Source organism: Haplochromis burtoni, unplaced genomic scaffold (assembly GCF_018398535.1).
Source record: "Haplochromis burtoni strain Fernald_Lab_line unplaced genomic scaffold, NCSU_Asbu1 Contig_307, whole genome shotgun sequence".
In the NCBI taxonomy this organism is placed as follows: Eukaryota; Metazoa; Chordata; class Actinopteri; order Cichliformes; family Cichlidae; genus Haplochromis; species Haplochromis burtoni.
Genome location: NW_024582668.1, coordinates 55494 through 78818, shown reverse-complemented (window position 1 = coordinate 78818; position 23325 = coordinate 55494). Strand labels below are relative to the sequence as shown.

Here is a 23325-nt window from a genome sequence, read left to right as displayed (position 1 = left end):
AAAATTACTGTACAAACTGCATAAAAGTCTCAGTTTGAGTAAACTTGGACATGCTTGGGGTGCATGCTCAGTTTATACTCTGCACTGTCCTGTATTCTGGCTTCCCTGTAGCCTGCCTTAGTCATGATGGGGGACGAGGAGAGCCAATTTTCTCTCCAAATAAACCTGTCTTCTTTTGTGATGGAACAATGAAGACAGCCAATACAACTCTGGGGGAGACTGTCCTTGTTGGGGTTAGACTTTGACTGAAAGGAATTCTTTGTTCCTTCTTCCTACCATCCTCCCTGCTGATTCCTGTCTCACCACATCTGTGTGGCACATTTGTTAAAGGAGTGATTCCTGCCTGGATGGTAGCTGTCACAGAGGAATACATGAATAACAGATACTTTACACCTCACCGTCTCCTCCACCATTGTCCCCTTGCTCGTTGTTGTTTGTTCTGTTTTCACCCTTTGCCTCCTTGGCTCTTTTCTTCACCCGCCACACCCTCACTCAGCGCTAACCCTGTCTGAAAGCGACTGAGGAAAAGCTCTGTTTCCTGCCTGTCTCGTATCCTCTGCTGGGGAGCAATCACTCACTTGAGTGACTCCTACAGTGTGGACACGGTACAAGCTGCCATATGGGAGATTTAATTAGTGTATGCCTCAAGCACAATCAGCTCCCTCCCAAAAAAACAAAACAAAAAAACAGTCGAGAACATGACAACTACCGCTTCCCTTTAATACTGGTCTTAATTAGCGAGGTCACAGCTCACTGCTGAGGAGCCGTGCTTTCTATTTTTGGTACGACTTACGTAAAAGCTAGTAAAGAGAGGCAGAAACAAGGAAAAAAAAGGCAGAGGAAATTATAAAATTGCTGCCTGACTGCTTGGTTGGCTGGGTTCTGTCTTTAGAGCGAACGTCTGATTAGGAGTGTCAGTCTTTAATTATGGGAAGTGACTTTCTGTAACTGGTGCTATGTGGAACTGCAGGGAGCGTGAAAAGGTTTTCTATAAATGACACACTTCACCTAAATTACAAAAACTGATCCTGTTACTTAACATATGTAGTTATTTAGGCAGTTTGTGTTACAAAGGTGTCATTAGGTTTCATAGGGACTATTTTCTTTAGTGGAGCATGTTCAACCTGACAACTCTAGCGTCGGATTGCACCTAATGCTGAATGTTTAATGCATTTTGAGTACTGAGCATCAAAAGCAGCCCATATTCAGTGCTGGTGGTCAGGTTATTAGAGATTTTATAGGGAAAATCTTTTGTGTCTTTAGTCGATATTTTGCTGTAGCTAAAATATTTTTTTTCCCCTTGATTATGCATTTAGATCGTAGACATATTTTGCTAAGGGGGTGATATTAAAGCAAAGTGTTATAATTCTATACCAGATAAGCTAAAATGCATTTAGCAACCAATCCTCAGTTTAATCCCTGCAAAAGCCAGAGATGCTGTGTTTTCCTCCTCTCTATCTGTGTTTGCTGTCTATCTTTAACCATAACTTTGGATGGAAGAAAGTATTGCTTTGCAACCTGCAATGAAACATTTATTGCATTGGCATTTGGCACTGTTAGTGATAATGTCCTATAACCTTTTTTACTAGAATCATGCATTATTTATTGATCCATTGTGCTCGTGTTGGGGTTGACACTGGATCTCACAACTTGAACCATAAAGCAAACACGTAGAAGCGGCACCTTTTAACATGACATTGTTGGCATGCATAAGGATCATGGTGTCATACTTTTGTACCAAAAGTATCGGGCGAAGGCTTTTCTTTTTTAGAGCAGTAGTCTCACTTAACCCAGGACTTCTTTGTAACGCCCTTGATTCACATGGAAAGCTATCAATTTCTAAATCTGAGGCAATGAAATGCAGGCAGACACAACAGCAGGAGCCGGGTTGATGAAGTAGGTTTCGGGATAGAGTTTTATTCGTCGGTGCGGGGATGCATATCTCCTTTCTGATATCCCAGTATTGGCGTCTGAAGGGCAGTCAGACTGAGGCAGGTTAAGCCTGTCAGACACAGGGCAATAGACAGAGAAATGGGGAAGAGAGAATAAAAGAAACTGTTTGCAGATTCACTTCCCTTCTATTCACCATTTTTTTTCTTTTTTCCCCCAAGTCAGGATCTGATTGGCAGGCACTAACACACACAAAAACTGAGCTGCACACGCAAGCAAAGCTCAACTTGACACGAGCCTTATTATGAGCCATGTTGGTGTAGTGCTGTGCGTAGACACTGCAACAGTGAAACAGTTCATTTTGGAGGATGTCTTACAGTTGAATGCTCAGGCGCTTTAGGATCCATACAGCGAGGCTTTAAGTGTAAAAGGAAAACACGTCTTGTCTTATTAGACCCAAGGGACAATGAAACAGCCCCAAAATGTCTGTTTGGTACCTGAAAAGACATTTTCACGAAGCATGTAAGAGTAAATGTGGTTTTCTGTTCAAAGGCTCGTGTGGTTATGTTAATGCAATGAATCTGTCTGCACTGTATCTGTTTCCTCAAAGCTAAGCTCACCTATATCCTAAATTTAAAACAGTCCCAAGAGGGAAGCTGGACTTCCACTTCCAGACCACTTTTTGCATGCACGAGTGATGGTGCATGATTACCAAAACCTAAAGAGACTAACGATTTCCAGATATTCTCTTCCATTTTTATATATATTCATAGATGTACATTCGGGGTATCAAACATAAGGCCAGGAGGGCAGAATCTGTCTGACGAAGACTGTAAGCTGTTGAACTGGACAGCTTTGGAAAATGTAAAGGAGTGTTTAATTTAAGTTTTGCAACTTTTCCTGTTGATAAAGAACTTTTCTTAGTTTTTCTTAGTAAAGAACGTTTTTTAATAGCTACCCTGGTCTGACCCATTTAAGATCAACGATGTAAAATTATTTTGACATGTCTGATGAACATGCTTTAGCCGTCTGCCTTATTGACAGTAAAGTGTGGCGCATTGTTTTTAAACCCGTTTTGTGTTCGTTTCCTCTTCAGGCATTTCTGCACAGAATCAGACAAACTCCAGACGACCAACAGTGTCTCTCACCTGAACATGTCAAGGTATGGCCAGCTTTTTATTGCAAATATCAAAATGTCAGAAATCGTCCATGTGAAAATGCTAATTGGTCACTAATGTCGTTACTTTTCCCTCATCTCTGTGCTCCTCTGTGGTCTCCTCTTTGCTCTTTTCCTTCCCTTCTTTGCTATGTCCCCTCCCTTTACATCATCCTCTCATTTTATAGATTCTGTTTTCAAATATCGAGGACATCCTTAAGCTGCACCAGGGGGTGTTGTCTGCAGTGGAATACAGCCTGTTGCCTGAACCTCAGCCTCACCATGCACTGGGACATGTGTTCCTCCAGTTTGTAAGTGCAGGACACACAAAAAGATTCTCGTAAAACTGCACACTGTTACAGGCACAAGCTCGTAGGCATGCATATAGGAGAAGTTGGATGCCTGAATGCCTCTTCCATGCAGATACACACACATAAGCTCTTTTCATGGACTGCCCGTAACCACAGATGCAGGGAAAGCGTGCAAAGCCTTGTGTGGAAATACCCTTTAATGCTCTCTTTCTCACATGAAACACCCCTCCCATCTCCTGGACTCCCTATTCACCAATACACATTCTCTACCCCCACCCAACCCGTTGCGTTTTCCGCCTTCACAGAACTGACCTGCATCCTGTCAGGCAAAAACAGTCTGTCTTCCTTCAGTTTCTCTACATCAGTCTTTGCTAACATCTCCTACTTTTTACCAATCCATCCCTCCATATTCTTCTCAACTCTGCAACCCCAGTACACAATCCTGCACCCCACCCACCCCGCTCCACTCAGTTTGAACTCATTTGGCCTGAGGAAACAAACAAAGAAGGGTCTGTGTCCGGGGAGGAAGAGATGGTGTGTCACTCAGAGAGGGGACAATGCTTCTGCTGGTAGCACTCAATCTCAGGCTTCTTCTCTGGGTCTCTGTTTGTGTCTCTCTGATAAACTATCTTGACTTTACTTTCACTGAGGCACTAAATACATCACCTAGGTATTCTATCAGGGCTCTGCTCCACCAGTCTACACGACAGTATCGCCAGAAGCAGAGTGACATTTTTTCCATCCAGCTGCAAAAATCCAGCTGCAGCCAGTATTTGGTGACTTTCCAAAGAGTAAACTCAACAATTAATAAATCCTGCCTTCGCAGCAGATTTTGTGGCTGATAACTGTATTTAGACTCCAGTCTCTGTCCATACAACAGACCAACTGTTTTTGGTGAAATCATCTCACAATCAGATCAGTTCAAAGTTCAACACAAAGTGCTCTGTTGGGGTGATTGGGGGTACTCTGAGGTCTTTGAGATCTGATTATTTGATATTCTATAAGAGGGAGGAGAACGATTTTAAATTTGATTCTGGATTTAACAGGGAGCCAATGAAGAGACGCCAATATGGGAGAAATATGCTCTCTGTCAGTACTCTCACTCCAGCATTTTGGATCAACTGAAGGCTTTTCACTGAGTTTAACCACAACCTGATAATAATTAATTATAATCAGTTGCAATTGATCTGCCACCTGCTTGCAGTGTGGATGACATTTAATAACTTCTGCAGGAAGCTGCTGAAGTGGCTTATCAGAATATGTTCTCACACATGTGTGAGCTGTGACAGTCATTTGGTTTGTCAGATGGAGCGTGAGTGTGGGAAATTGATTAAAGGAGCTTATTGTTCTTTTTTAATTTCTCCATGGGCAGACTGATGTATATGCAGAGACTTTTTTTAGCTCCCTCGGACTGAAGCACAGGAAAGGACAACTTTACCGGGACATCATGATGTTTTGTGGTAACACTTTTCTGGACATTTTCAACACAGGGAGGACTGTAACCATATTTCATATTTGATAGCAAAGGGAATTTTTGCCCATCTGGAAGTTGTGCTAATTGTCTGTAAAGATTTGGACAGATGGGAGCTGCAGCTATACTAGTTGGTGAAGGGGAGTGGATAATTCGTGTTCAATGAAGAGATTAGACAGTTAATCTATAAATACTGGGGGGAAAAACTCACATTTTGAAACGGCTACCTGTTCTGCTCATTTATAGTGTAAGATTATAACATTATACATTATAGAAATACAATGAAACAGGTATGAATAGCTAGAAAATGCACTTATTGAAAACCAGAGTGTTCGCTTCAAAGACGTATAACTCCATGCATTTTCTTGATTGCTAATGAAATCCACAAAGACTAAAGCCAAATGATTACAAAACAAAGATTTGCCCCAAAGTAAAATATGTTTTGAGCATTACTAAGGTATTAGCAAGTGCCTCATTCATCATTTATACAACATTACTCCTCCTAAGTATGCTGCTTATAAATACAGATGTTATTATGATTATTACTGTCAGTGAACTAGTAGCTGTACATAGTTATACCATATATAGCAGTGATATCTGTACCTGGTGCAACAATAGCAGATATCTGGATTTATAAATGGCATACTGAGGAGTACTGAATTACTAATGCTTTGCGTTTTCTTGCTGTTGTTCCCGTTCATCTTTATTTAAACTCTCTGCATGTATTCGTGCGTGATAGTATTTGCCACTCTCTTTGTGTGTGCGTTTCTCTTGAAGCATTGAGCCACCCACACTCCACCTTTTCCTGCTGCATATCCATTACACCTCCCTCACCAAGCCACGACCTTTGTCTCCTTCAGCACTCACACCTCTCAGCCAATCGGCTGGCCCCGTCTGGCACCCTCCAGCCGTGGCCCTTGACCTCGATCAGAGGTCAACACCATGACTGGGATTTTATTAACCCCCCCGCATTGTTCCACAAGGAGGTCTGCCACTCACAGCTAGGGATGAAAAACTGGAAGATTCATTGCTTTTCAAAGTCAGATGTTGCCAAGATGGTTTAGAAGGCTTTAAAAGAAAGAAAAAGAATACTCTTTGATGTCGAATTAAATAAAAAATAAATCTCTTTAACCGAAACACTGATGTCATAAAATTGTGAATGAAATAAAACATTGTGCAGTTCTGACCAACTGTTATTTATCTTACTAACTAGAGGCTAACATGAATGTCTCTTTCCTCTTTGACCAGACACACACACACACACACACACACACACACACACACACACACACACACACACACACACACACACACACACTTGTTAATCCCTTGTTTAAAGATCACGGTATTCTGAGAATTATTTAAACTGTGCAGAGGTGAAAAAGTGACTCATGTCAGAGGAGAAATCAGAGACGTCAATATTTGCTCTATTTCAGGGAATGTATATGCGAGTGCTGTGCAAGAAGCAACAGTCGTGTCATTATGCATGCTCTGACCTCGCTGAACTACACCCATTCTGCTTTGACTCAATGTGATTCCTCAGTGTGTGTGATGCTACTCTCTCATTTAGTCTCCAGAATAACATTCCAGGGATGAAGGATTTGAATAAAGACTTATGTTTATCAAAGGAACACCCAAAATCTTTGCGCTATTCTGGGCACAAGTGATGTTTTTCAGTCTTTTGGAGTAGAAATTAAAGCGTCACATTTTGGCGCTGGTTTAGGCTTATAAGCTACTTTACAGGTACCTGAATCGACTATGTTGTTGTCATCTGAGGAAAGGAAATACCTGAGAGTTTGCCTCAGTTAGAAGCATAGTTGGAGTTGCACAGAGGCATGCAGAAGGGTTGAGCAGAAGGGTTTCATTGCACATAGCAATGAGAGCAAAAATAGTTATATATTGCAAACTGGTATACAGTGGTTTCCCTAACACCACCTTCAGATTGCTAATTATTCTGTTCTATATTCTTTACCTGGCAGCAGACCAGCAGAATTCATATTGTGCTCATGTTACAGGTATTGAAGGAAAGCCTTTGGATGTTTTAAGTTGGTGGTTAGGGTCATGCTGCTACTTTTCCTATGCTTAAACTCTTAAATTTTCTGCTGTTCACGTTTTAATCGGACCATTTATGAAGCCTAACACGAAGTATGTATATTTTTGGAGAACAAAACATTGTTGAACATTTTGAAGAATGCTGAGTTAGTTTTAGGATGTACTCACACAGCGTGTTTAATCCCCCAAATCCAGTTTGTTTGACCGTTGTGGGCTTGAAAAAGCGAGCTAAGGAACAGTTCAGTTGATCTTGTTGGACTTAATGCCCAAGCACAGAACATGAAAGGCCTCTTCAGCACAGCCCAACTGAAAATCAGTGTATCAGATAACTGATAAATCTACAAGGCAAGAAAGATTTGCCAAATAGTAAGCCGCAAAGCAAACAGAATCACGAATTCCCATTGTGCTGCGCAAAGCGATTCGATTTTGATTCAACAAAAATCATCACATTGTGAAGAAATTCATGTGAGAGTGAGGATGGGAGGGACGATGCTCATATGCTCAGATTTGACAGAGTGTAGTTGTTGTGGGGGGGCAGGCTCTGCAAGCAAATGGGCACAGTCTTATAGTTTTATGATGATGTGAGTTCGGACTTTGATACTGTTTTAATGCCACAGCTGCTTCCTGTTTAAAAGGCAGGGGGTTGTCTGATTGGGGTTTTCTCTCTATTATTGATTACTTCTCTGTATTAAAGCACCTTGAGGAGACTTTTATAATGATCTGGCTCTGTATAAATAACATTGAATTGAATTTGCATAGAGGTTGGAGTTAGGATGTACATCCCAAGCAGCTCAGAAGCTATAACCGTACGTTATCCACAAGATGCAGTGACTCTACGATGCTCTGATCACTGCTTTATAGCAATCTAGAACACATCTAGTTATCTGAGTAACTAAAGGAAAAAAAAAACATTGAGAAGGCCAAAACAGGAGTAAATTCAGTCACTGCTCTGTGGTGTATGAGTGTTTATCATTACTGTTGTGCTGTTTCAGTGTTAATTCAGTTAATTAACTCGAGGCATTGCTTTCCCCGTGGGCTTTTTGTACAACCCAGTTGATTTTAATTCTATCCTGTCATGATTAGAACTCTTGGCATGTGTAGTAGAGTTAGTAGCAATAGTAATAGCCCTTGTTACTGTGCCACTGTTGAATACAGTATGTGTGAACAAGCACACCAAAAGGATTTCTTGAGCTGCGTGCTGTATTAAGTCAGTTTGACAGAATCTGGGGTTTCACACCATATGCCAACCCAGCTGCTGCTCCCAGTAGTACAGTTCTCCCCTGCCAAAAGTGGCTTTGGGTGTGTTTGTGGTCCTCCCTGTGTGGTTAAAAGATCCCCACCGTTTACACTGTGCAGCCTACTTGTGGTAAACATCTACAAAAGAGTTTCAGCTCCCTGGTCAAAGGGAATAAGATGGAGTAGAGAGGGGTTCTATAAAAAGAGCTGTTAGCTTTGTTTGGCTGGTGCTGTCTGTCACCGCCAGTGGTTTTGTTTTGTTTTTTTTTGTTTTTTTTAGGGGGGGTGGAGGGTGTAAAAACAGGCACATGCACACTGAGTGGCGAGCTGTGTATGTGTGTGGGAGCAAAACCACGTGCATGGGTGTATTGCACATCCGCATCTACAGGAAGTTGGTTTTGCAGGCCTTTGTTATCTGAAAGGTGCCATCAGTGACTGAGTATTGTTTATTCTTTTGCTGCATTGTAGCCTGGCCAGATGTGAATGCGAACACCTTCAGGCAACTGCACGTCAGTTAAGGCTGAAAGTGGTGTCCACACACCTGCAGTTTTGGATTTCACTTACAAGACTGTTTCAAGTGACGGTTTCACTCACTAGACCTCAACATCAGGCCCCACCGTGCACAAAGTTTCACATCCCAATTACTACAACACTCCCAAGAATACATGAGATGTTTATAAGCTACAGGGTGTAAGTTTGACTTCAGCTGTGATGCAGTGTGTATGCTGCTGTCTACAGTGTGTTGCATAAATAATGCAGTTCACAGGACACTGTGTATCCACCAGCCCAAGTGTTGAATTACGTATTGTAAAGAAAAGAACATGGCAACCCGACAGAAGCTTCTGCATTAGGGTGTGTGTTTGCATTGCTACACAGTGATGCTATAATCTTAAAAAAAAAAAGAGGAACTGTTATATCTTGTATGTAGTTTATTTATTAATTTCCCCTATGACGCATGCTACTTTTGAAAAGAGAAGTGTGACAAAGGATGTCGATGAATGCTTTTGCTTAACGAGTGAAATAGTTCTGAAAGTATTTCTGCAGTAGTCGTTTGGTCCCTTTGCAATCCATGTCATCTGCGCTTAATTACAAACCACCTACATTTAATTGAAGTCATCTCAGAAGACAATATTTCCAGTTTGCGTTTGTTGATGTGTCTCTTTTTACCAGTCTGTCTACTCTCAAATCATATGTGTGTAATTCATGATAAGAGATTTTGTACTTGTTTAAATACAGGACACTATGGTCCATAAAGAGAATTTTATTTACATTCTTTTCTTGTGGTTTACTACGTTACATTATGTTATAATGATTTACAAATTCTGTTGAATCGGCGGGGCTTGTACCGTGTATGTTGCACCCAACTGGAAAGACTTATTCCACTCCCCTTTAAACTTGAAATCGAATATATTTGTAAATAAAAAATAGGTTGATTTTTAAATGCAGAGTCATTCTCCTGTAATAATAATAATTAAACATTTTTCATATGCATTGTTTACTCTTCACTTTTCATCAGGGTAACGACACAAAGCATAACGAACAGAATAATGACGGCCCTTATGGCTGCAGAGACACACGCCATTAGCTCCAATATTTACATTACAACAGAAAAAAGTGGTTCTAAAGCGTGTTGTTCTCCGTATGTGTGCACGCGCTATTAAACTAATTGGTTTTATCACAACAAAACCTCATGCTGCTTTCTGAGAGTTCTCAGCATGACTCGATGATGTACTGACAGCTGAGCTGCGTGCCCTCGGCATTGTTGTCTGCCTAAATACTAGCCCTGTTTTAAAGCCTGGAGGAAAGAGCAGTGAGGGGTAAATGCTCTGCTAAATTTCCTTGTTGTGTAGCTTCAGTTATTGATGTGATATAAACAGTGTGTTGACACATTACTACTAAAGCATCAACTGAAGGCCCAGTTTCTGCTGTCAAGTGTCTTTGTCTTGGTAGATTGATCATGTGTGCAGTAGTTAGTCAGATTGGCTACAAAGTCCCTGGCATACAACCCTGAACCTGTTATTTTATTTTATTTTTTTGCAGAGGGACAGTTTCTCAGTATACGGCGAGTACTGCAGTAACCATGAAAAGGCGTTGAGGCTTCTCATGGAGCTGAACAAGATCCCCGACATAAGGACCTTCCTACTGGTAAGACACCAGTGCTCCTCTCCTCTGACTTGTCCTGTCCTTGCACGCTCCTCGAGTCATCAAATCTGCCTTGCTTCTAAAATTTAATTGCCTTCCTTCCCTTTCTCGTTATGACTCTAACTTCTTTCCTCATAATTATTAATAATGAAAAAATAAAATCTTCCAAAAAAAAGTTTCCATTATTGTATGCCTCATGAGTTTCATGCATCCTTTTTTGGTCCCATAATACATCCTATTTTCTTGCTGGTATATTTCCCTGCCTTCTTCCGTTGCCCTACATTTCTTTCCTCCCAAGAGCCTCATCTTGCTTATTTCTTTATCATCCGCCCCTTTTTTTTTCTCCTTCATTCATATCACCTCCACTTCCATGTTAACACTTGAATAAAGGGCAGAAACCGAAATGAGGTCAAATGTTTCCTCCTGTGCGGACAGGATGCGACCAGCATCAAGGTCACTTTAATGCATTGTTGGTCTCGTAGTGTTTCCACTGCCAGCTGTTTCCGTGTTTTGACACTCAAACCTTTGGGCCCTGGACAATCAACTTTAGAATGGGGAAAAGGGGGGAAGGCCTTTGAGCTGGGGTCCAGCCACTGAAATCATGTGCAGATCCTGGGCCAGCCAGCTGTGGAGAGTTGGCAGCCTTTCTGGGATTGGCCAAGAGATCTGAAGCCCCACGTTTGTCACTGCCTGATGGTTTGCTTCCATGGTTTTATTCTGAGCCACAGGAGTGGGAAAAAGTAGGATCACTGTTGCTGTGCTGCGCTGCACCCCCCCACCCCCACGCCACTGCCCCCCACATCCTCCTCCTGGCCGTGTCATGCTACAATTGATTGGTTGGGTCTAGCGCCACAATAACGAATCCAAAATAAAATCACTGCACAACATCTGCTTTTGTATTAAAGTGGTTGTCAGACCTGCTTTGTCATCTCAAATTGTCGGATGAGCTCACATGTTTGGTGTAGCAACAACCAGCAAAACAGAAACGACACGGAGTCACTGAGATTCGAACGTGCATGAGGTACCGGCGTAGAAAATATGGGAAGCTTTTAAAATTATATTTAGAAGAGACTCAAGTTTTGCATCTACATTTGTCAGTTTGTTATTTTGTTAACTGCTACAAATCATTTTCATGGTAATTTAAAGGCAGTATAATATGTATTGCCATTAGCTTTTTCCCCCAGCTGTTTAATCCCATTGGATTTTTTTTTTCTGGATTACACAGTTTCCATCCAAATTTAATCACACAACTGAGAGAGCTTCTGAAATTGTACCCAGAAACTGCAAGTGCTAATTGCACTGGAAGACTACAGAGAAAAGTGAAGTGAAAGCAAGAAGGAGGTCAGAATGAAGAGCAGAGGGAATTCTGGCTTTTAAGCAGGCAGATTACAAATAAGCAAAAGATAAGAGGGAATGAAAGCATGAGAAAGTCTGTATAGGAGCGGCGGTGTGGGCGAGAAGTGGCGAGGGGCAAGTGTTTAACACATTAGGAATTTGTGGAATTCCAAAGTTGCACATTTTCCCATCAAAAATGCTACTGGAAAAAGCCTAACCCTCCGCACCGACTCCTCCTGCTAGAAGGGTATTACGAGGAGATTATTTAGCTCTAAACTGATCTCTTACATTTCTACCCACCGATAAACACTAGTGGTTTATCGGCATGGCTGCTTTTGATCTCTCTTCCCATCCTGACAGGATGCACTCTAGCAAAAAAATATCAAGCATAGAGAAACCACGACTGTAACTGTAACTGCTTTTTTTCCCTTTTACTCTTAAAGAAAACACCTATATTCAGCTGCTTAGGGGGTCTTTTTTTCAAAGCCCAAATATTCTGTGGAATGAGGTGACGTTACGGAGGTTTCAAAGTGATCCTTGGTGAAAAGAGGGGATGTTTTTGAGGGTGTTTCCACTAGTGAAGCAGAAGAAATGTAGCAACATTTCAACCTTGCTTTCCTCTGAGTGAAGCAAAACCAGACGGATGTTTAACTTTGCACAAAACCACCTCCCAAAAAAACAAAACATAAGTTTAAAATAGAAAAAATGAAGAGAAGCATGTTTTGTTTTTGCTTTACACCAAGATTTTTCAACCTGATGTTTAGACACATAATCATTTATACAACAATGTGCATTAACATGTATTGTTTTTTTGGTGGGGGAGGTTATTAATAATCTTTATTTTCCTTTCTTCTTAAGCACTGTATGTTGCTCGGAGGGAAGAAAAGCACAGATATTCCCCTGGAGGGCTACCTCCTCACTCCCATTCAGAGGATTTGCAAGTACCCCCTGCTGCTGAAGGTACTGTGCACCTGCTACAATAAGAAACTTGACCCTGACATCAAATAATAATAATCAGAAACAGGTCTGTGATGAGACCAGCATCTCTTATTTTTAAAACCTCCATCTTCCTCGTCTTAGGAGCTACTAAAGAGGACTCCCAAGAAGCATCCAGATTATCCGGCGGTGGAGGAGGCTCTGCAGGCCATGAAGGCCGTCTGCTCCAACATCAATGAGACTAAAAGGCAGATGGAGAAACTGGAGGCCCTGGAACAGCTGCAGTCCCACATCGAAGGATGGGAGGTAAGGAGAAAGACATGTTCATCGACATGTTTGAGAAAGACCTCAACCTCTGCTATCCTCATCTATCTTAACAGTTAAACTCCGCTGTAGCCAAATCACTGCTTTAAGCACAGGGGCCACAGACAGGGCTTGAGAGCCGTGTGAAGGGTCCAGTGAATTTTTCACGCCTCCCTCACCCACCACAACAGAGGCCTTGTCTTAGCGGGCACCACTGGGACAATCCACCCACACAGGGTGCCGAGGGGGATGCCAGAGGGCTTGCTGCCCAATCAGAAGAGACCTAAGCAGCAGGGCTTCAGTCTCACATGTACTGGGATGGTGATTTGGTAGGGCCTTTTGGAGGAGAGAAAAGACAAAACTGAGGGATGGAACCAGAGAAGGGGCCCCACTGGGACATCCCACTATCTGCTTGCCAAAACCTGCCATTCTCTCTGAAAGAAGTTGCAGTTTGACTCTGATATGATAGCTGTGCCTCTGGAAAAATAGAAAGAAAAACAACAAATGGTTTTTCAGCTTATCAGTTATGTTTTTCACTGTTAAGCTTTAACCACTCTAATGCCCCACGTCCTTTATAGACCTCAGGAAGTGGTGCTGATGTAGTTAGCCAATCAGGATGGCAGAAGATGCTGAGAAATTATTCAGTGAGTTTCGTGAACTCTCAAATGTACAGAAGTAGTTTGCATTAAGGTTTAAAATATTTTAAACGATACAACTTTCAGTTTTGTGCCGTTGGTTAAATGAGTCAGTCTGCTATTGAAACATGCAAGAAACATTTTCACTAGTTTTTTTACATTATCGATGTAGGATAATGTATAATTTAAATGATTTCTAGTTTAATTCCTAAATATAATAATTGTCCCCTGTGTTAGATTGTTCTGATTTAAATTTTTTCTTTTCCTCTAAACACAAAAAGGAGTCATGGAAAGGCACTTTACTCTGACCTTGCCCCCTGTAGAGCCTTCAGCCTAACAGCATTAGTCTTGCTCTTTTTTCCTCTCTCCAGCCACTCTCAAAGGCTAATCACCTCCAGCCCTAATGGTAGAGGCCGCTGGTTGTAGCAACGCATTACTGGTTGGATTCACTACGCACGTGCACGCATGTGTACCCTTTGCATACTGAGTCATGCATCATGTGGCCGTAAACACAGGTCCAGCCTTTCTCTGCACCTATTCCCAGCAAACCCCAGACTGGTGCAGTTTAACTTGAGCGTGAAACATGATCTCCTCCCCCAAGCCCAGTCACAAGAAAAGCTCAAAAAAATCATTTTTCTCTCTATGAACTTTGGAGATATACACATCTATTACAGATATGTAATCATGAGAATCGATTATGAATGCTTAAGAGTTGGTGTGGCCCACTGTGGGGGTTTCCACAAGTCTCTGGTAGACTGGAGTTAGAAACTTCAAAGATGACACTAAAGCCCAGATCTGTTGGCTGACGTGACAGAGGGTGATGGGTATCCTGCAGGCTAAAGGGAGTAAGGTGTCCACACATGGGTGTGTTTAGTTCCAGATGATTTGGAGTGGAACGATCTGTTGAACAATGAGTAATGAGTTGTCTTTTAGAGTTATTATTATATTACTTGGTAGCCTTGTTTTGACAGCTTTAGCGAGCTGTGTGTGACCTCAGGCCTTCTCTATAGAACGTTATCCGGGCTAAGTTCAATCAATTAATGTTTCACATTTGGTCATTCGTGTCTTGTGCAGGAAGTGTAATCTAAAATCTTGTGTTTAACACACAGATTGTCGGTTCAGTGCATAACGTTTGTGTCACTGTTTTAAGAGAAACAGTCGTTTCAGTCTTAATGCGCTGTGGTCCATTTGATAGCTGACGAGAAACGGCTTTTTATGTAAGAGCTGATCACACCCTGTGAAAGTGGTTGGCGGTAGAGTAACACATTACATCTTATTGTTTAAGTGCATTGTGATGGGCTGGGCTTCTGAAAACGGTTTTTAAACCTCGCTCGGCATGATTGCCGTACACAGATTTGTGCCAGATTCCCTGCACAAATTCCCTTCTATCCATATATTATCTACCTATATCTATATAGGTGTGTTTTTATATGTAGGGATGTATTTTTAGCTGTTTGTGTGCAAACATTTGCATCCTGAAAGGAGAATAAATTATTAAAATTTGTTTTGTTTTTTGTTTTTTCCCCCCATCACAAGTTCAGTGACTAACCAGTGTGAGGCTAATTGTCCCAGCTTGGATCAGCACACAGTTCATATTTTTATATTTTTGAACTGCAGAAATGTAAAAATGAAGATGAGCGGAGGGGGGTGGAGCAGCTGTGTTCAGTCTTTCCTATCATTGAGGAAGGAATGAAAACAAACTGGTCAGAGTGTGAAAGTTGAATTTTATATTGTTTCAATGAGGTTGTGAACTCTTTAAGTTTTGATGCAGGCAGAGGTGTTTTCTTTGCAGCTGTCAGTTCTGCTGTACTGGGAGTACTAAAAGTTTCCATGCTCTCCTCTAATAAAATAAACAGCCACTGAAGCACATGACCAATCTTCCGTTTTAATCTTGTGTTTCTTCTTCTTCTTTCTTCTTCAGGGAACCAACTTGACAGATATCTGCACAGAGCTCCTGCTTCATGGAAATCTTCTGAAAATTTCAGCAGGCAACATCCAAGAACGTGTCTTCTTCCTGTTCGATAACCTTTTGGTTTACTGCAAAAGGAAGTCCAGGTAAGGGAGGCCTTCAAAACCGTGGGCCAAGAGCAGTGAGAACAAGAAATCATTCAGACCTTTTTTATTTTTATTAGCAGACCAGCGTAAGGAAGCCAGACGTGGAAAATTAGAGCAAATGCCCACATTCTTGCTAATGTAGACGCATCTTTAGCATGCAAGCAAAACAAAAACACCTACGTGTGTCTGCTGGCTCCAATACCTGCAACTTTATGAATATGAATGTCCTCCAGACACACGGCACTGGCATCAGCAGATGTTTTCCCTGCCGACTGTAACCACGGTGTTTGTCCCTTTTCCCAGGGTTTCTGGAAAGAAGTCCACCAAGAGGACCAAGTCTATCAACGGGCCTCTCTATGTGTTCAGGGGCCGAATTAACACAGAGGTGATGGAGGTGGAAAATGTGGAGGATGGAACAGGTTTGTGTTTGCCCAGCAGCGTCACCTTGCGAGACCGTCTATATGCTGTCAGTCATTTAAGTCTTCCAGAGTATTTATTGAACCATTTCTCACGAGGTTCTTGTTATTTATGAGGCAACTCAGTCTCTCTATCTGTTCCCTTTTTCTTTTCTTTTGTTGTAAATAATCAAGCCAGTGTAGAAAATTTCAACGGTAGAGGTGCTATTTGCATACACTGCTCGCTTTTGATTTCAGGTCTTTGTTCATAAAGCCGTGCCTTTTAAAAACTTCAGGTCTTTGTTCATAAAGCCGTGCCTTTTAAAAACTGTCGATTGGAAATGAATCAGGTACTTTGTTGACAGTTAGGGTGGAGTATCATATGTGTGTGCCTAGTTTCAAACAGGATGTAGCTCACAAACTCATATACCACCTTTTTGATGTCAACAACGCAGGAATCGGTTTAGGTGTCGATAAAAATCTCAAGTGCAAAAACACAATCCTGAGCTAGGTGATAAAATTATTGTGCTCTCATTCAGGGTGAGATATCAAACCATCGCGCGACTCATCTGCAGTCTTGGAGTGATACGGTCACCCTTGTGCTTTGCTCTTGTGGTTTAGTTGCGAGGCACCATGCTGGGTTGGTACTCGCTGTCCCCTGATGAAGAAACGCTCGGTCCTTCCGCTCACGTTTCCTCTTTTTTTTTTCCGTCTCTCTCTTCTATGCTGGCAATTTATTTTGCAAGCTCACATGACCTTTTTCTGCATGTTAGCTGTCACATTTAGATAGCTGAGAGGGAAACCACAAAGAAAAACAGGCCTTATTCGTAGAACTTAGGGCTACCTCATTGGAAATGCATACATGTGTGAAGTCTCAGAACACAGATTATCTGATTATCTAATGCTGACAGCTTTGATGGAGTGGAATTAACCAGCATCAAGTGACCTGAAACCTTTCACCACACAGTTATATAAAGGGGACTTAAATTTGATTCATTTAGGTAATTTGTTGTAAAATTAGGGCAAAAGTCTTCACATTTGCAAAAATTAAGAGATAAAAGAACCGCTTCACTTGCAATCTGTAGCTGTCCCAATAGGTCTACTGCATATACTTAAATCATTTTTCCTAGAATCCCTCTTTTCCGTCTGAGTGGCTGAAAAGGGTCTCGGCACAGTATGGGAGTGTGTTTCAACACTCGAACTCCCATGGAACAGCAGGCTCTGCTCCCTGTGATCTGTAGTATCTGATCTATTTTTATGACCTTTGAGCACGAAGCTAATGCACTCCATTACCAGCGGCCATTCATTATTCAGTAGCTGTTCACCTGCAGCTAAATGGATGATAAAATTAGAAAGGGGTACGAGGAGCGATTTTTGTCGAGTCGGTGAAAAAACGGTCCTTTCACTACTCTTAGTGTGCATTCTGTGTCATCTTAATTGGCTTGTAAATCATCCCGTGAGGTTGTAAATCCTCTGTAAAGATAGCTTTAATGCTAACTTTACACATGTGACTTGATTGCAGTAACTACTTTCTTTACTTACCTTTGAGGTTCCTGTTACAGGTAAACATTTGAATTGTTTTTGAGCCTTAAAGAAAACTGCGAGGTCACCTTAGCCTAACAGTCTTCCATCTTTTTGCTTCCCAGCGGACTATCACAGCAACAACTACACAGTGACCAATGGCTGGAAGATCCACAACACAGCAAAAAACAAGTGGTTTGTCTGCATGGCCAAAAACGCCGAGGACAAGCAGAAGTGGCTGGATGCCATCTTGAGGGAACGGGAGCAAAGAGAGAGTAAGTGGCATTTTTCTAAAAGGCCATTTCTACTGTGTAGTTTGTGGGGGACATGGCGACAAACCAGAATCCTTTTATTTTGTAATCGTGCTTTTGCAAGAAAGTCTGCGTATGAGAGCGACTCTGTTTTCCCTTTGTTGGCGTGTTTCACTGTGTTTGTATGTATTGCCTTCTGCTCTCAGTCACAAGCTGAAAGTCTTGCTTTTCTTGATCTGCAAGATTCCGTTTTTCTTTTACTCGTTATCTTTCATGTCGCATTCTTTACTTTCATTCCAAGACTAGATGTAAATCGGAAATACACAGGTGGAGTTAATGTTACTTAATACATTCCAGTATGCAGGATCAAAGATTCAGCGTGTCCAGTACCATGACTGTTTTTAGTGGAATGCAGTTATCACTTTTGTTAGACACGTGTTTTTTCTGAATGCTCTAGGAATCGTTTGTCAGTTCAATAGCATGCCCGATACTTTGAAGTCTCTGTGTGGGAGCTTGTTTTGGCTTTTGCTTTTCCTGATTTTTAGCTGTAACCATCCTGTTTGGCAGCTTCTGCTGCTGGCTGGTAAGCTGCCCTACATGTCGGCGTCACTCTATATACCCAAACTATCAAAGCACCTCAGCTGGCACCCACTAATGACTGTGGATGTGCTTCTGACCTGGATACGATGTTCACATCCCGCAGCCATGTCCCACCTTGAATGAGCTGCCTGCCTTTGTTTGTAAAACAGAGGCTTAGGTGACATGACATTTGGGAGGTTACCTGGTTGACCCTTGTGGTAGAAGCTGCGAGAGGAAGAAAGAGAAATTAGTGACAGCGGCACATTTGGCAAATCAGAGCATTTACCGTCAACAAAAACATCTTCATTGACAAAGAGGATAAAAAAGGCATCCTGGTCAAATGCTTAAAATAGAAAAGCTTTCACTTTTCAAAGAAAGTGAAACAGTTCTGTGAAACAAGTGTGTTTTAATGAATCTGCATCTATTTTTACTGTGGTAAAACTTTTGATATGCATTTTTGGCAACCCTTGAAGTGTCACGAGGAAGTGATCGTGGCATATATTTGCATTAATGTGCAGAGAGTCAAATGCACTTAGTGTTCATTCATTAATAGAAAATAGAAACCCCAGCACCACTTCTACTCATTTTGTAATTAGCAATGAAAAGCGATCATCTTGTTTCCTTTCAACTTCTGACTCTTTTGCCTCCAAATGTGTCCCCACCTGTTCAGCTCCAGCCATCTGTCTCTGCTATGTTCGCCGAATTAGACGGTGTAAAAGGCTTTGACTGGTTTTGCTGGGACACAAAACGGGCCACCTGATAACGTTGATGGCTAAAACCCAAAAGCAGTCGGACAATGATTTGGCTGAATCCAAATGAATGAAGATTTAGCTGTGTCTGCTGTTTAACGGAGGACAATTACTCGATTTAACCTTAGTCGTTTTTTAAACTTACATCTGCAATTTCGGACCCCATTGAAGGGTTTGGAGCAGAGTTTGACGTTATCGGCATCCGATTCTGTGATGAAAGGGTTTCAGAAAAGGAACGAGTATGAAGGAGTGTGCTGCAGCCTGTGGTGTTGAGTTTCAACCCGGCGGAAATCGACCTGAGGCGAACAGATGCCAGATCAGTCACAGTTCCCAATTTTCCCTACTCTCTCCCCTTCTGTTACCCTCGCTGCCGTACACTTTGCTTTCACTGTGCTTACCTTTCTTCCAAGCTCTTTACCCGTCTAGACAGCAGCATGTTTTACTGTAATAAATCCTGGCAGCGATCCTTTTCACATCTCTCCCTGCATGCATTATTAGTTTTCTTGACATGGCTTACTTGTTGTAGCTTTTTTTTCTCCTTTTTTGCTCCAGTCCTTTACCTTGTTAGACATATGACTCCCTTTAAAGCCCCCCAAACCCCCAAAAGGACTTTCATTGTTCAACAACTGCCAGCTGGAAGCGGTGTTCTCGTATCAGTGTTTTTGTGGAAGTTTAAGAGAAAACGGACGTCGGATACCGTGATATGGTTTTATCTCGTGCCAGTGAGCATGGGAAGATGAGGAGTAGTACAAGACAAGCTCTGACAGCTGGAGCAGAATCTGGGGGGGGGGCGTCTCCGCTGGACAGGTCCCGTCTGTTGTTCAATGACACTCATTGTTTAAGTCTACTCCAGCTGCTGCCAAATGTAATATAACCCCACCTCCATCACAGCCAGTGGAGATCTCCGAAGAATCAAAGGAGAAAATTGGATTCTAGAAATAAGCTGTGCAACTTTTCGCATTGTTCGCCCCACCTCCCCTCTTTTCAGTGGGTCACAATCCTACACCATCACTCAAGTTCCTGCCTTTTTAAATGGTTTGACTTGAATAATGCATTTTAAAGGGTATAAGTTTTCAGCATCATTGCATAGTTTATCCCAAACACCACAGACATCTATAAAGTATTAATAATGCTGAAAATATATAATATAAAGTATACTTGGGCACAAGGCATTAAAAAAATGGAAAAACAAAAGTGAGGTCAGAGGTCGAATGTGACACGATATTTTGAATCCCCACATACCAGTATCATTTCCTAAATGTTGCCAGTATAAACAAAGTTAGTGATATTTTAAGCACAGTTTTAAAGAAAGGACATTTTATCAAAGTGTGACCTCATTAGACCTTGAAAACAAGTACAAAGTAACACGAAAAAAAGAATCACTCCCTATATGACTATATGTTGTCAATGCAAATCATTGCAGTCAGAAAATGCATAGTTTTATATCTATATAGCATTACTAGCACATTAGCAGATCAAACTATTGACCTTGAAGAAGAGGTGAGGTCTCAAATGTGACACATATTTTAAACATCTATATGGTACTTTCCATATGTTGATAATACACACGACACATGTGAGAATCATAGTTTTTAAGTTATAAGACTTTTAAAAGGCAATTTTCGACCAATAAATCATTAAGTTGACCTTGAAGACCTTGATGGGTGTAAGCTAAATTTGAACGGATTGTAAACATGACCCCGCTCTACACCCTTACAAAGTTTGATCTGAATTCATTTTGATGAATGACACACAACGCAAACATAACCCTCTTGGCTGAGGTAATAAAATGAATTATTTGAGAGAATTAGCAGAAAAAATTAATTGCTAATACACTTGGTAATATTTTAGTACAAAAGCTGCTGTAAAACGTTTTAAAATAGCAAAAGATATAGTAAAAAGGTCAAATGTTGATCATTGCATTTTACCCTGTGAACTGTAGTGGTGCCCCATGTGTGTCGCTTTTGAAATATAGCACTTTGCCGTTTGGGAGCCCGATGTGCCTCTCCGTAGAGTCCAGCAGATTAGGGAGTCACAGTTGGAGCAGAGTCGAGTTGCTTGAGTCCAAAAGTCTCACTTTGCAGTCCAGAAGTTCATCAAGGCCCTGAACAACTTTAAGCAGCACAAACGGTATACTTACTGAAGACTGGAGTGGCAGGCTTAACAATGCTTTATTCCGTTTTATAATAAAGGAATAATGTTTAACAAACGGACACAGGAACGAGATCAAGATCACGCTGACCTCTTGAACTTGACTTACTCTAAAACAGCTCGTCTAGGGGAGATTAACATCTGGGTTTGTGGCAGACCCAAGCCGGCATGGCTTCATTCCATCTGTACAACAACAGACTGCAAACACGCAGTCCAGGCTAGCAGCACCGTGACGTGTTTTTGCCTCTTTGCTTTTATGTAGATAGCCGTGCAGTGCAAGTCTGTCCTGTAGTGGTTCGGCTATATTTTTCTTGGCTGAAATCTTGTTTGTTCATTGATTTCTGCTCCCAAATTTTTTCATAGTCTTACTCTGTCGAAGGTCCTCGTATTAAATACAGTGAATCCTCGCAGCTCTAACTTGCTTCATGTTTGGTTTTTGTTGTTTTTAGGTCTCAAACTGGGAATGGAGCGGGATGCCTATGTGATGATTGCAGAAAAGGGCGAGAAGCTCTACCACATGATGATGACCAAGAGTCGACACCTGATTAAGGACAGGAGAAAGAAGCTCAGCATTGTGCCCAAGTGCTTCATGGGAAAGTGAGTTTCTTGGCTTCCTGAGTATGGGGGTCTCTGTAGGTTTCAAGAATGTGACTGCAGTGCCACGCTGTTCACATGAGGGTCTTTACAAATTGTTCTTACGTAAGATCAGCAGGCTTTCAAAGGCGCTGGTATCCAGTCTCCCCAAGTCCTGGCAAAATGCCTAAACTGCTTTATCCCTGCATCCCCTTGACTGTAATGAGTCCCCCTCACAGTCTGCTCTCATGGGTTATAGAAAGGGCCACGTTGCTGCCTACTCCCCCCCCCCCCCCCCCCCCCACGCCATATCATTGAGCACACACTGACACAGAGACTTTCATTAGCAAAGGGCCTTTAGCTGCTTCAACAGGCCATTCCACTTTATGTCCCCTTGATGTCTCCGTGCAGTGAGAAGAAAATAAGAGACTTGCTTCTACTTCCCTCGTTTCCTCTGCATGCACATCAGTTTTTGTGAGATCCTGAGCAGCAATTAAAATTCTTTCTGGCACCATCTCGAGGAAACAAAACATAAAAACTAGGCAACGCTTACGATGGAGACTGATGGCTGCTCTTGTAAAGAGAAATCAGGGAGCAAGCATTAACGTCTGCAACACTGCCAAAGCGGCCTCTCAGTATATCAGAGATTATAAAATGCGTACCTCACGCAAAAGTGTTTTTTAAAAATGTATTTTTTATGCATGAGTAAATGTAGTGGACGATAACAGAGGAATCACACCAGTGATGGTGCCCAGAAGTGAATTCATAAGACTTTAAAAATATGCAGTGGTGTTTATTAGAGTCAAGTTAACTCTTCCATGTTTTCAAATCAGTTTCTGTTTCTGCTAGGAATTATAGTTTGCCATACTATGTGTCCGTATCTGTGCAAGTTTGTGTGTGTGTGTGTAAGCTTTCATAGTCAGAGCATATTCCCTTTTTATCATCTTCTCTGGAAGGCAATGATTCATCACCAAATACTTTCAGTTCAGGTCACTATCAGAACAGTAGCTTTCGATCGTTTTCCAATTTGAGTGTTTCTGCTTTTGCCCGCCCCCATAAATGCATTTTTAAATTTCTTACTCTCTCATCTCTTTACACTCACTGTCATATCATTCTACCATCTCCCCCTTTCCTCACTTTATCACTCGTTCATTTCCTGCCAGTAAGTGCAACCACGCGATCTGATATTGTCGTGTTGGTGTTGTTCCCAGATCATCATACTAAATGTTGTTCCAGGATCAGCATTGCAAGTGACCAATCAGAATGTTGTGATGTCATACTTTTGCGACTTCGGGAAAAACTGCCGTAAAACAAAAAACTGTACTTAAGCTGTGAGAAACCGCTTCTGTCCGCCGATCAACGGACCCTGACCCTAACCGTAACCCTTTAATAAACGATAAGTAGAACTGATATTGTCCTTGCAACATTGGAATTTCATAAATGCACAATGGCTTGGCGCGCAAAAGAATAACATCAGAACAATGTGATTGGTCACTTGCAATGTTGATCCTGGAACAACATTTTCATGATGATCTGGGAACCACACCAACACGACGATATCAGATCATCTTTGCATTTATTTTT

General features: G+C 41.7%; 1 protein-coding gene across 2 annotated transcripts in view; it reads left to right on the top strand.

Annotated features, from left to right (window-relative positions):
• The window catches only part of prex1 (phosphatidylinositol-3,4,5-trisphosphate-dependent Rac exchange factor 1), a 78701-nt gene that overhangs the window by 14487 nt on the left and 40889 nt on the right, over positions 1–23325 (top strand). For both annotated transcript variants that reach the window (XM_042228140.1, XM_042228141.1), the window contains exons 2-10: positions 2987–3052; positions 3235–3357; positions 10157–10261; positions 12452–12553; positions 12674–12835; positions 15389–15522; positions 15826–15941; positions 17564–17713; positions 21618–21765. In XM_042228140.1, the coding sequence (XP_042084074.1) occupies positions 2987–3052; positions 3235–3357; positions 10157–10261; positions 12452–12553; positions 12674–12835; positions 15389–15522; positions 15826–15941; positions 17564–17713; positions 21618–21765 (1106 nt within the window). The remainder of the gene's footprint in view (positions 1–2986; positions 3053–3234; positions 3358–10156; positions 10262–12451; positions 12554–12673; positions 12836–15388; positions 15523–15825; positions 15942–17563; positions 17714–21617; positions 21766–23325) is intronic.